A 14,482-nucleotide genomic window follows, 5' to 3' on the forward strand; every position below is an offset into this window, starting at 1 on the left:
TAAAATTTTTGGGGACAAGTGATATGAATTTATTAATATTAGTAGATCCGTGAGAGGATGTGCATTTGATGGATGAGGATTAGATATCTCCATTCATATCCCACTTGATGTACTAAACTAATCACAAAACTTCGTTTATTTAAAAAAAAATTATAAAAATAGAAGTTAATATTTTAATATTATTTTATAATGTTTGATTGGTACGAGACTAAGAGACAAAAAAATTATGAGATAGGTATTCAAGTATTATCATATGTTATGTAATCATTACACTAATCTTAGATGGAAAAATGATATATATATTTACAAAACATGACTCTCTCTCACACCCAAATAACCTGTGGTGAAGTGATGAACTCTGTTTTTGGAGCTTTAACACAACATGATTAACCTTCACCGAAAGGTTTTGGAGTCTGAACTTGTGTCTATTCTACAAGGTTGTACTACCCTTAACCAAATCAAACGAGTCCACGCCTTCATCTACCGTAACAACCTTAACCAATCTTCCTACGTCATCACCAAGCTCCTGCGCGTTCTCACCACGCTCCGCCATGTTCCAATCCACACCTACCCTCTCCTCCTCTTCTCACAAGTTCACAACCCCAACCCTTTTCTCTGGACCGCTCTCATTCGCGCCTACGCTCATAAAGGAGACATTTTCGAAGCGTTTCGATTATACGGTTCCATGAGGATGAAATGCACTGGTCCCGTCTCGTTTACCTTCTCCGCCCTTTTCTCCGCTTGTGGCGCCGCGCGTGACGCGCGTTTAGGAGCGCAGGTTCATGCACAGACAATTTCAATTGGTGGGTTTGCATCTGATTTGTATGTAAATAACACTATGATTGATATGTATGTGAAGTGTGGGTTGTTGCCTAGTGCTCGCAACGTATTCGATGAAATGCCTGAACGGGATGTTGTTTCTTGGACTGCGTTGATTGTGGCGTATGCTAAGATTGGTGATATGGGGTCGGCGGGGGACTTGTTTGATGAGTTGCCTGTGAAGGATATGGTGGCATGGAGTGCAATGGTGAATGGGTATGCTCAAAATGCCATGCCGAAGAAAGCATTGGAGTTTTTCGAGCTGTTGCAAAATGAGGGTGTAGAGATTGATGAAGTTACTTTAGTTGGTGTTATTTCTGCTTGTGCTCAATTGGGTGCGTCTAAGTATGCTAATTGGATAAGGGACATTGCTGAGAGTTCGAGATTTAGGCCAGAAAATAATGTCCTTGTGGGATCAGCATTGATTGATATGTACTCAAAATGTGGCAATGTAGAAGAGGCATATAATGTGTTTAAAGGAATGAAGGAAAGAAATGTGTTTTCTTACAGTTCCATGATTGTGGGCTTTGCTATTCATGGCAATGCTAATGAAGCAATGAATCTATTTTATGAGATGTTGGAGACAGAGATAAAACCGAACCATGTTACTTTTGTCGGGGTGCTTACAGCATGCAGTCATGCAGGCATGGTAGACCAAGGTCAGCAGATCTTTGCAACCATGGAAAAGTGTTACGGTGTTGCTCCAACTGCTGATCATTATGCTTGCATGGCAGACCTTCTTGGCCGAGCTGGACACTTGGAGAAAGCACATAGACTCATTGAGACAATGCCTATGAAGCCTAATGGAGCTGTTTGGGGAGCACTTCTTGGAGCGTCACACATCCATGGGAATCCCGATGTTGCTGAGACTGCATCTAAACATTTGTTTGAGCTTGAACCTGATAACATAGGAAATTATTTATTGCTTTCTAAAACATATGCATCAGCTGGAAGATGGGATGATGTGTCAAGGGTTAGGAAATTGATGAGGGAAAAGAAATTGAAAAAGAATCCCGGGTATAGCTGGTTCGAAGCAAAGGATGGTATAGTTCATGAGTTCTTTGCTGGTGATGTGACACATCCAGAAATTACTGACATAAAGAAGGAATTAGATGATCTTATGGACCGACTGAAAGCTATCGGATACCAGCCAAACCTATGTTCAGTGTCATATGACATTAGTGATAATGAAAAGAGGTGTATACTGATGACTCATAGTGAAAAACTAGCTTTGGCATATGGACTGCTTAGGAGTGATGCTGGTTCAACTATAAAGATTATGAAGAACCTTAGGATATGTGAGGATTGTCATATTGTAATGTGTGGCGCATCAAAAGTTACAGGAAGAAAAATTGTTGTGAGAGATAACATGAGATTTCACCACTTCCTTGATGGGGCCTGCTCTTGTGGTAACTTTTGGTGATTGAGGCTATGTTCATATGCAGGTGAAATACTGGTGTATTGAAGTTAGAACTTAGACGAATAACTTTGAAGTCGGAGTGGCCATTTGGTATGTTTGATAAATTAGAAGCATATAACGAAATCTGTTGTTGCCGCCTGGAGTAGAAATGATCAACCATCAGAGAAATAGAAATTTTATATCAAATGGACACCTTTTCATTCATTTACAATATAGAGGACAAGAGAAACTGTACTTCATTGATTCTGGTGGAATCCTGAAACTTCACATTGGCAGTGACAAATTAACCAATGGTTAGTTATAGAAAGCAAGGAGTGAAGAGATACTGAATAAATCAGCTAAAGGAACCTCTTATATTTTTCGGTCTTCAATTTGACCTGGTTCACTGGAGAGATCTTTTCAATAAGTCTGAAAGAGGTATAGTAGGTAGTTGGAAAGTACCTTAGAAAAATGGTTCTATGATATAGACTTCATGAGCTATTTCAATTTTTATAGGTAGCTGTTGTGAAAATGAATTTAGATTTCCTTTATAAATTACTTTATTTCTTTAAAGAAAGTGCCTCTTCTTAGTGTTATACTGATTCATCAAAATCACATTAGAAGAAATAAGATACTTTTTTAGTATCAATGTCCTGCTGCACCAAAAGAAGGTTTTGTTTAGTAATCACTCATAGTTTTGAGTTAGAGAAAGAAGGAAGAATTATGGATAAATTTGTGATTATTTATGCAACTATCTTCCCTTGCTTTAGAGCATCAAATGGCCTTCTATACTCAATCATGGCTACATGGAGGGTCATAATTGAATCTCGTGTCATTTTTTCTTGATTATAAGTATTAAAAATTGGGTTAGTATTTTGCATGGCAGTGTTTCATTCGGGTCCTGGAAATGACTTTTTCGTTTGTGAGAGTAAAGTTACATACATCTAATCTTCTCATATCCCATTAGGAGGGACTTTCGTGCATTTGGTTGCCCTTTTAAAGTGTTTCATTTAGGTGGGAAATTTTGTTCAAAAGTGAACAATCCGATATAATGTGAGAATAAATAACTTGTTCCTATCTCTTAATCCACTCCAACCTCATGTCATCTCAAAACTACCAGAACTCATTTTTATGTTTGTCTCTTGCTCATTGCTGATATTGTTTTCTTGCCAAAGTCTTGAATGAACTATTTTACTCATACAGATCTTATGTTTTACCAGGATTTTGAATTAATAAGAAAGTGTGAACTAAGCTTGCATTGCTGAGTTATATGCTGAAAAGCTCATCATGAAACAACTTAGTCTCAAGCTGATACTGTAAGCAATAAATTCTTGAGCATTCTTTTTATTTGAAACTTCATATAAATTGGTTTTTGAGCAATGCGTTCTATTTTAGTTTAACTTATAACCTTCCAAAAATCAAATTTAATCCATCTTATGCAGATACCTTCCCCTCCCCCATAATGAAAGAGAATACTGGCAATGCATATCATCCTTGGAGAATTATATTTCAGGATGGGCAAAGTGAGTTATTTTTATCATTTAAAATCAATAACTAATCTGGAGTATATAACTTTTAATATAAATGGGTCTTTCTAGATAATTTTCTTTTGAAGGTGAAGAACCATCTCGGTCATTATGTATAATAAGATTTTTCACTCCTTAAACATGGTTCCCTTGTTAACATCTTTAGTCATTTGAACTTTTTGTTTTGAAAAAATGCAGTCATTGAACTTGATAGCTTTTGACATTTTGCGAATTGAGTTTTCGAAGGGAAGGAATAGAAAGAAAAGGTTACAAAACTATCTCATAAGTGTATTTTACGACTCTTAAGCCTTCCATTTCTTTTCCTTCATCTCCAAATACAACTCATAAACAAACCTTAAACTTTAAGAGGATGATGACCTAATTAGTTTATTAATTCTTACTTTCCCTTTAGGCTATGTTTAGGAGTAATGAGGGAAAAGGAAGAAGATAGATCAAAGGGCCAGGAAGAGGGAGAAAAGGAAGGAGAAATGAAGGCAATCATCTCCCTTGTTTGAGAGTGAAATTTAGATAGGAAGGTAAACTAATGATAATGTTTGAATATTTTTTATTTTTCCTTTAATAATGTAATTAACAATGAGAAAAATATTTAGGTATTTTTATATTTTATCTCAGAAAAACTCAAATTGGAGAAACTATAAAAATAGACACATTGGGGGTTTGAGAAACCCTCCAAAACCTTTCTCTCTCCTTTATCCAACTCCTAAACAATTGAGGAGGCTTTCTAAAGCCATATTTCCCCCCTTCAAAATCACTCTTCAGAACAAAGCCTTAGATGTTGATGGCCCTAATTAGTTAATTAATTTTTACTTTTGATTAATATATCCCCACATATTCTGTCCAACCATGCAAGTCCAAACAATGAAGGTATGCGCATTCTAATAATGCAAATATGATATTCTTATGCACAAAAATAACCTATTATTTTAGGAAATGGCACACAATTCTATCATATGTAATAATTGTCTTTCTCTAAAAATATATAAGTACACACCAAAATTTTAATTGGTTTCTCTCTTTACAAGTATTCTAAAGAGACTTTGCATTAATTGAGTGCGATTGGTCTGAAGTTTGTTTTTGTTGAAATGGCATACACCAACCCTCTACGTAGTTATAATATTTGTATTATATACATAACAATAATGACATACATTTCGCACTTATGAGTACAGTGACATTTAAGGAATTTTTTATACAGTCACAACATCATCTACCATTCATTCTTAATTATGTTTGACTTTCCAAAAAAAGTAATCCAAATAAATGGTGAATGATATACTGATTGTGTATAATTCTTTACACTATCAGTGTATCAATATTACATTCAAAAAATTATACATAGTCATTACATCGTTCATTTATATTACATTTTTTGAAGAGTAAATAATGACAAAATATGAATAATAGATAATAGAATGATAATATATAAAATTCATTATATATGGATACATTTGTTTTTCCTTTATGAATTAATGAAACGTCACGATCATCTAGTTTTAATATACATTTCGTTAGTGTGGCCAATTAATATTAATGGTACCATCATATACTCGCATTTAACATCCATGTTAAATTTCTTAACATTATATGTTATTAGCAAGATGCCTTTATTATTATGACATCTTGAGAAGCATGAAGTTCATTGTTGGTAAATTGTACTATGACAAGCATGAAGTGTACATTAAAAGTTAGGGGAGCACATTTGTTGTCACATACAATATGCTATTCAATATAGTATTATTGATCATAATTGATTAAAAAATGTATTTAAGTTAAAAAATTAATAATTAAATATTATTCTAAGTAATTACAAATTGTGGTACATGGGATAGTACACTATTTTGGAATGAGTTTAAAATCTATGCATTAACAGTGTAAATTTTTTTACATTGTAAGCACATCATCCACTGTTGATTTATAATATTTTTATTTGAAAGTCAATAGTAGCTAATATATGAATGATGATGATTTGCTGACAATATAAAAAACACTTACACTGTCAGTATATATATATATATTAAATTCTTTTGGAATAAAAGATGTCATCCCAAAGTTAGGGACCTGTGGTGAGAAATGATTCTATTGCAAGTTGTAGATTTCAGGCACTGGTGTATTCAATATTTTTAAAAAAATTAATATTCTTCAAATGTATGATTTCGTAACAATGGGTGAGAGTCAATGAAAAGTTTATGTGGAAAATTGAAGATTTTTTATTTTTTGGATTTTGACCGCATATTTAATATACATAATTGTGAGAATAACCTTCCACCTGAAAATAGTAATTAGGTAAAGCCCTCTCTAAAACATTCCACCTTACTCCTAGTCTACTACCAACCACTTTTTGGTTGATCAATTAGAGGGATTACCATGGTTAGAGTGCACTTAGTTTTTAGAGTAAATTAGACTAACCCATCCATCCCGAATTTTAGTGAAATTATATAAATCATACATGTCTTTTTTAAACTTATACAAATCACCCCTAATTATATATACATACATTACACTGATTACTGCTGTATGAGAGATAAATGTAATTTCTTAAACAAAAAAATGGTGCTGAGTGTAATTAAGTTCAACAAAATAAGGTATATTGTGAAAGCAAGTTTAAGCAGTATAAGAAGTATAAGAGTCAATGTCTATTTATTATTTTGGTTAGTTACAATATATTATAAGAGTGATTTAAACATTTCCTTATAATTATTGATACAGTTTGCAACGAATCAAAAATAATAAATGGACATTGAATTTATACTAGTTGAATTTGTCTTCACATTATATCATATTTTGTTTGACTTAATTATATTCATCACCATTTTTTGTTTAAGAAATTACACTTATCTCTCGTACAGAGCTAATCAATGTAATGCATGTATATAATTAGTGGTGATTTGTGTAAGTTTAAAAAAATGAGAGGTAATTTGTATAATTTCATTAAAATTCAGGAGATGTCAATATAATTTACTCTAGTTTTAATTAGAATTTCATGATAGTTTCTTGAATCTGCAAGTTGGATATTAGTTAATTACATTTCTTAATGTAAATTGTATGATTTGTTGTGCACCTATAGTTTAAATATTTGTTATGTTATTTCTCATCCCCAATTGATTTTGAGTAGAAATATTATCATGATTGGTTTGATATATACAATAATTTTCAGCTCTTTCTTTATCATTATCATATTTTCTGGAAAATATTAATATTTGATGCCTAATCTACTTGGTCACCCTTTATTGATATTTGGTTCTTGATTGAAAAAACTATCATCTCTTACAATATACACAACCCTTAATATGTCTGATATAATATAATGGGAGTAATTGACATTACAAGAAAAACAACAAAGAAAAACACAAACACAGGTTGTTCTTGCAATTAATTAGCACCAAGAATCAACCAAGACTAACATAATTCCAAATCAAAATTCATCAATCAATACATGAACATGTCAGCAGAGGCCATGATTGGTTGTTTGACAGGCACAGTGTTCCACAGGTCCATCATGAATCCACAATCATTGAACATATTCTCCTCATAATCTTCATCAATGAGATAATTGCATGATGGTGAATTTATGTAATTTATGATTTCATTAAGTGATTGCAACCTGTTACTTAGTTCTGCAACTTGAGCACGGATAATTGCATTCTCAGCCTCAATTTTCAGGTACAGATGGGTGGTGATTTCTACTCTTGTGCTGATTTGGTTATTCTCCTTATTGAGCTGGTTTGCTTGAGCAACAAGATCATCCAGGTGTTGCTGTTTCTTCATCCTCGATCTTCGAGCCGATTCTCTATTGGACAACATTCTCTTCCTCTTCTTTTGATCCATGACATGGTGCTGTTGGTGATCTCTCTCAGAACCAGAGTTAGAATTCTGAAGAGAGCTTGAACCACCTGAATAGCCTCCACTAGGTGAAGAAGCCATGCTATGCTATGTTACTTGCTACTTAGTACTTACAAAGTATTATATATGTTTATGAAATAACACTATTTTGAAGGAAGGTTTGTTTATTAAACTTGATTGAAATTATGGATTAAAATGAAAAGAACAAAGGTAGAAAATTAAATTATGATGGGGTTTGCAGAGAAATAATTAATGGGGTTTAGTTCATGAGAAAATATAGAACCAATAGAGGAAAACAACAGAGAAAGATTGCACCAAATGTGTCCTGCGCCTAAGGGTGGAGTTGATCTCATAACCAGAGAGGAGAGTATCACTTTTTTCTGTAGACATTTGTGTATACTTGTCTCTTAGTCTTTCATAACTAAATATATGTAATATATGAACAAAACAGAAGTACAAAACCGTTTTTTTTGTGTGTGCAAGAATATTGTAACTAATGGTTCAATTCAGATATAAGTAGGGTAGAGGATTTTATGTGATAAATATAAGCAGGAGAAAGTTGTAGATATTGAAAGAGGGTGTCAAAGACTATGGTTTGGTTAAACTAAAATTCTATAGACAAAAGAAGATGATAAGGAAAATGTAGCAGAAAAGAGAGAAGGGGTGATAGAAGGAGAGGTTTTGAAGGGATTCATGAAATTTATTGAAAAATGGCCATTGTAATGATGGAATAAAATAAGCCACAAAAATGGCTAGTGGGTACTTTGATGATATTTGCTGTTTTGTTTTTTTGTGTGAGTGTGCATAATAAAAACTAGAAAAGAAAGGGGTTAACTGGGAAGAAAGAAAAGGAGTGATATTAAACTCAGATGGGTAATGATTCCGTTTATATTCAAAATTCAAAATAATATTGCATAATAAATTTTTACTTTAAATTTAAAAATATTATTATACCTAATTAAATAATTAATTCTTATCACAAAATATTATAAATAAGTTGAAAATTCTATTAAACTTTTAATTGTAATAAGCATACAAATAAATTTAAAATTTAATTAAACAATTAAGATTTTGCTAGAATATAAGTTAACAAATGTTAAGTATAATCACAAATAAGTTAAGCACACGAGTTTTTTATTTCAAAATGTCATCGTTTTGTTTTTTAATATTTTTTATTGACTCAGTCCATCTGACAATCTAAGTCATCAGTTTTAGTCTTAAATCAATCAAGTTGAACTAAGTTATCCTAATTTTGATATAAAATCGGTTAGATGAGAGGCTTTGACCAATCAAATGTCCAGTTCATAGTTTACTGACAATATACATGTTTTTACATTATCAACAAATCATATATCATTCATATGTTAACTATCATTGACTCTCAAACAAAAATAACTTAAACCAATAACAGATAATGTGTTGTCAATGTAAAAAAATTTACTACATTTTAAACTCATATTTAATGTAGAGTGTGAAATATTGCACAAATAAATATTTATAGGTGATCTAATATTGGTTAGGCTCTATATCATATTAATAGTGTGGTTGTGCCACGTGTTCATGTCGATTTTTGCAAAGTTCCACACCCATTTAAATTATTGAAGTCCAACATTTCACGAGATTATAAAAGTTAATTATAATAAATTACACATTTCTCCCTTATGAGCTAGTTTATCATATTAAATTAGTCCAATAAGCATGAATTTCAATATTTAATTATATTATGCATAATTTTTTTGAAATTTGTATAAAATTTATAGTGATTGAAAGTTACTTTCACAAATAATATGCTTTAAATATATCATTATACAAAGACTAAATGTCCTAAAATGTCAATAAAAAAATTAATTACATGTAGGTATATATGAGAATGTTGTGATGGATAAATGAACACATTAGATAAAATATGATTATAAATGACTGTACTAGGGATAAAGTTGGAATTACTCATATTAAAGAACATATTATATAACTATATCATGAATAATTTGGATATGTGTGGAGGAAACTATTAGGAGCTCTAGTAAGGAAAATTGATCAAATGAATGTTAATCTAGTTTCTAGAAAAATGCCAAGAAAAATAATAAATGGAATAATTAAGAAATATTTATAGATCAATGTTTTATTGATAAACATGATTTGTGATAAAGTATTATGTAATTTACATAGTTGATCTTAGTTAATGAAATTAAGGCTTGGTTAATGATAATATTTAGTAAAAAACATAAGATTTAACATCATAACTTATTTAAATTTTTTTTACTTTTTTTCTTACGTTATGCTCGAGGGTCGCACACATTGCCAAATAGAAATACCCACGAGTTTGGTGGGCAAACGGGCTGGCAAATGGACAAAATTTGCATGTCTTGCCCGTAAAAAATTGCGGGTTATGTGGACGGGCCCGTGAGCATTGTCCATTTTGTCATTTATATTAGAAATGCTCGTGGGCGAATAGGGCATGTTCGACAAACATTTTAAGGCGGATATGCACATTTTTCATGTCTTTCCTTCCTAATATGTTTTAGCGGACAGGTTACACGGGCTTTACCCAAATTGTCAATGATACTCATAGTCATGCCATGTACTAATGTCGAGGAATATTGAAATTAATAGAGTTGTATTATATGTGTAAAGCAGTGGTAGATCTTGTTGGATATTTCAAGTGTGAATTAAGAAGTTTCACATTATGCAAGAATGGATGAGTTAAAAAGCAAATAAGTGGATGGATCCATAGACCAAACGCCTTAAGGTTTTAGGTCAAGATGTGGTGTCAAACCTACTTATATGCTTCTTTCACTTAGCTCATGGAGGAATTTTGTAACTCATGGATGAAGATCTTTCAACAAGTGGTATCAGAGCCGATGGTTCGATGACTCAACGGAGTATTGAAGCGACAAGTTGTCGGTAGATCCATGAGGGATTTTTGTGACGAAAGTCTTCCTGACGAGAGGTCAAAGCGACATGTTTCGTTGATAAAATGATAAGCCAACAGCGGTGCAAGTAGATAGAGAGCTGAGTTCTGGTGTATCCAATACTCGAAGGGGAACTCACACTTGAGGGAGAGATGTTGGGTATTCCAAACATGAATTGAGAAGTCCCATATTGTGCAAAAATGGATGAGTTAAAGAACATATAAGTGGATGGACCCATAGACCTAATGCCTTATGGTTTTAGGTCAAGATGTTGTGTCAAACCTACTTATATGCTTCTTTCACTTAGCTCATAGAGAAATATTGTAACCCATGGATGAAGATCTCCCAACAGATCTTGACTAAAAATTTAGAGTGAGCAAACTCAAATGATTGGCTTGACATCTTGTTGTGTTAGTGTATGCACACATAAATTGATGATTTAACTTTTGAGGGATTGTTGTATTGGTGTACACACACATTATTTCATGATTTAACTTATGCAGAAGGTGATGCTAAGATACAATTACAGCTACTGAAGTCTTGTGGTAAAAAGCGTAAGAACCATGTTGGTGAATGGTTAGAGGAATGTTGTTACAAAGAGCCCAATTATATCATATCTTTCATGATTTCTACAAAAATGTTTACACTTTTAAATGCTGGAAAATGAAGGGCCAAAGGAGTAGTAGAAAGAGACACTTAGTGAGAAAAACGATAGATTCAAAAGCAAAGTTGAAGCCCTTAAAATTGATAAGAAACAACATAGAAAGCCACAATCGGGAAGAAAAATTATAGCATATTTTTCTTTTGTTTTTTCTGAGACAACCTACTCACAAAGATGATAAATTTACAAACAAAGTTGAAACTTTTGGATTTGATAAGTTGAATATTTGGATTTTTTTGGCTAACTTTCTAACATATCATAGCTTTCTAAGATATCAGATACTCAATAGAGTTGACTAAGGTGAGAAAGGATAAAGAGTGAAAGGGTATTGAAAAATATAAAAGTGGAGAGGAGATAATTTGATTGAGATGCAAGTTCTGGAAACTCAAGGAGGGTTTTGAATCAGTGGGGCAAGTGTGCACACATGCTTCTAGAGATGGCAATATGGGGCTATGAGCATTACCAGCGGGCTAGCTCGCATTGCCTGCAAAATAATACGGGCAGAACATCACAATTTCCCATTATCCTATATCATCCGACCCGCTTGCTCGCTACATTCGCAGGAATTTCAAGCTAGCTATACAGGCGACCCACATGCATAAACTAACCTAAACCTAGACCAAGTGACAGTGTGACATGCATATTCTTCCATTCTCACACGTTCAGTATTCACAAAAGCACAATTCTTTATCACTTGTTCACTATCCACATAAACACAATTCCATTCTTCCATTCTTCTCATTCTCACTTGTACGCTCTCATCTCACTCTCATATTCTTCTTCCAAGTTCCAAAATTTCCACTATACTATTTCTTTCAAGTTCCATTCTTCTTCTAATTGAGAATAAACCTAGACCTAGTCCTTCTCCCAAATCAATTTTCCCTAATTCAGTTTTCCCCAAATCAATTTTTCCCTAATTTGATTTTCCCTCAAATTAATCTATTTTTCCTAGAATTTAATTTCCCCGTATTTTACTTTGGAGTGATTTTCCTCACATGGTTGAGTACTTGAGTTGGTTAAGTGCCAGCTAAAAGTTGTTGAACAAAACCCATGCTATGTCTGGAATTACACGTAACAAAGGTACTATGTTGTGGTTATCATCATCTTCTACAATTTCAGCTAGTTGTTGGGCAGGAAAAGCAACATAACAACTTCCAAATGATGAGAAAACAACATCACAATAAGACTTTCTGTTTTTAATGTAGATAGCAAAAGGCACACATGCCGCCCGTTTGCCCATTTTAAAATGGGTATGACATGCAATTTTATCCCTTAAACATTTGCGGACATGCTCATGCCCACTTAAGTTTTGCGGGCATCATGCAGACACATGCAAAATAGGTCAGATGACCCGTTTTTCCATCGCTGCATGATTCTATTAAGGTTTGACATTAGTGTAAAGTACTTATTTGACCACTTTATCATTAATATTTCATTTGCTTTACTTTTATTTAAATTAGTAGTATACCCGTACATTTGCACGAGTCGCTGCATGTTGGCATTCAAAACTACATTTAATATTTATAATTAAATGAAAAGCCTAAGCTTTTAGTTAAATAGAGACGTGCATTAATTTAATAATATAATGTAAATATTAAAGTTGTATGAGTTAAAACAAAAAATAGTCACGAAAGTCAAAATGACTACATTAGAAAAGAATAAAATATAACTCTGAGTCAATAATTTGAAGTAATAAATCTTAACGACATAAGTAACATTGTTGATGTTGAATTTCAATAAATCAAACTTTAGTTTATCATGAGGTTCAAAATCTTTATTTCTGCAGAACTATTTTTAATTCATTGCATGTGAGAATTTTGAATAACAAATAATATATCAAAAAATTTGACAGCAAATAACAATATAAACAAAATAATAACAAAAGTTATTACATAAAACAACTTACTCTTAGCATACACAAAATCTAGTTTATTGAATAATTAAAATTTTATTTTATCAAAAAAATATATAAATGATTAACATAAATATGAGATCTAAATAATGAAGAAATGGAAGAAAATAAAGAAAATTTTGATCCTTAAAAATTTGAAAACTTATTTCAAGGTTTAACTGAAACATAATTATAATATTTAAGTCCATAATCAATATGTTTGTTGCTTCTTAAATATTCAAAATTATTTCAAAGTTTAAACAAAACATAATCACATTTAAGTCCATAATCAATCAAATTGTCACTATTATTATAAGAGGATATAAATAGTCGGATTTTTTGAGGATAAAAATTTCCCTTTGTGATACATATACCATAATTTCAAGACTTATTTATTTATAATATCATCAAGTCATTGAATTAATAATAAGATCATATCAAATAACATGTAAATAAAAAAGGATAAAATAATTACAAAAATGTTTATACATTTACTATATATGTAACTAAAAATAAAATAAAAATATGTGAATGCAACCCTAAAAAAATATAAATGAAGCTATTTATGTTGTTGAGTAAGTGAAAAGTACAAGAATATATGAGATTGTTTTGGTTATTAGAGAAGAGATGAAGTTAAGGTTAAGGACAAATATTTACAAAATGAGTGAAGATAGAAGGAATATGAATTCTCACATCCTTAAAAGGCGAATAGAACATGAGATAGTTTTGTGACATGTCTTTATGGAATATCACTAAGAAAAATGTTCTATGTCACTCATCAAATGTAAAATAAGCAAATGTTTACAAACAATAAAAGTGAGAATATGAAATTTGTAATATATCAAAATAATAAAATTATATTAATGATAATATGTAATAGTTTTCCACAAATTCTTCACATGTTTTTTTTATGTAATGACAAAAAAAAGGATCCAAAGTTGCTACTACCAAAGCTAATATTTTATTATATATAAAAAATAGTATAAATTATTATCATATATATGAGATTTAAATAAATGAAGAAAGGCGATAAAATAAAGAATGCATTGCTCCTTAAAAAATTATTATTATTTTTTTTCAAAATGTATCTGAAAATAACGAAAACATTTAAGTCGATAATCAATATGTTCGTTGCTCCTTAAATAATCAAAATTATTTCAAAGTTTAAACGAAATATAATTATAGCATTTAAATCCATAATCAAGTTGAATGTTAATCTCCATATATTGAAGTAGAAAAATTATTCAGGATTTGAAATTTTGTTACTAAGCCAATGTTTACAAATAATAAAGGTGAGGGTATGAAATTTGTAACTATATCAAAATAATAAAATTTCATTTATGATAATATGTAATCGCTTCCTACCATTTTTCTCTCTTTATGTAATGACAAAAATAAAAAGGATCCAAAGTT

At 31.5% G+C, this 14,482-nt stretch overlaps 2 protein-coding genes across 3 annotated transcripts; one reads left to right on the plus strand and one right to left on the minus strand.

Moving 5' to 3' along the window:
• LOC109348868 (pentatricopeptide repeat-containing protein At5g44230) lies at nt 329-3,832 on the plus strand. 2 transcript variants are annotated; one of them, XM_019589475.1, is made up of 3 exons: nt 329-2,656; nt 3,439-3,534; nt 3,661-3,830. In XM_019589475.1, the coding sequence occupies exon 1, from the start codon at nt 383-385 to the stop codon at nt 2,240-2,242; it is 1,860 nt and encodes a 619-aa protein (XP_019445020.1). In that variant the 5' UTR covers nt 329-382; the 3' UTR covers nt 2,243-2,656; nt 3,439-3,534; nt 3,661-3,830. The 2 variants fall into 2 exon arrangements, with proteins under 2 accessions (XP_019445020.1, XP_019445012.1); XM_019589467.1 differs by having other exon boundaries at nt 3,439-3,832.
• Nucleotides 7,041-7,852, minus strand: LOC109348880 (bZIP transcription factor 11-like). Its single transcript, XM_019589486.1, has one exon. It carries the CDS (start codon nt 7,684-7,686, stop codon nt 7,192-7,194), a length of 495 nt encoding a protein of 164 aa, XP_019445031.1. The 5' UTR covers nt 7,687-7,852; the 3' UTR covers nt 7,041-7,191.

This window comes from Lupinus angustifolius, chromosome LG01, assembly GCF_001865875.1.
Source record: "Lupinus angustifolius cultivar Tanjil chromosome LG01, LupAngTanjil_v1.0, whole genome shotgun sequence".
In the NCBI taxonomy this organism is placed as follows: Eukaryota; Viridiplantae; Streptophyta; class Magnoliopsida; order Fabales; family Fabaceae; genus Lupinus; species Lupinus angustifolius.

Excerpts from the sequence above, each read along its gene's own strand:
- LOC109348868 (XM_019589467.1), top strand. The coding sequence starts at position 383 with ATGATTAACCTTCACCGAAAGGTTTTGGAGTCTGAACTTGTGTCTATT.
- LOC109348880 (XM_019589486.1), bottom strand. The coding sequence starts at position 7,686 with ATGGCTTCTTCACCTAGTGGAGGCTATTCAGGTGGTTCAAGCTCTCTT.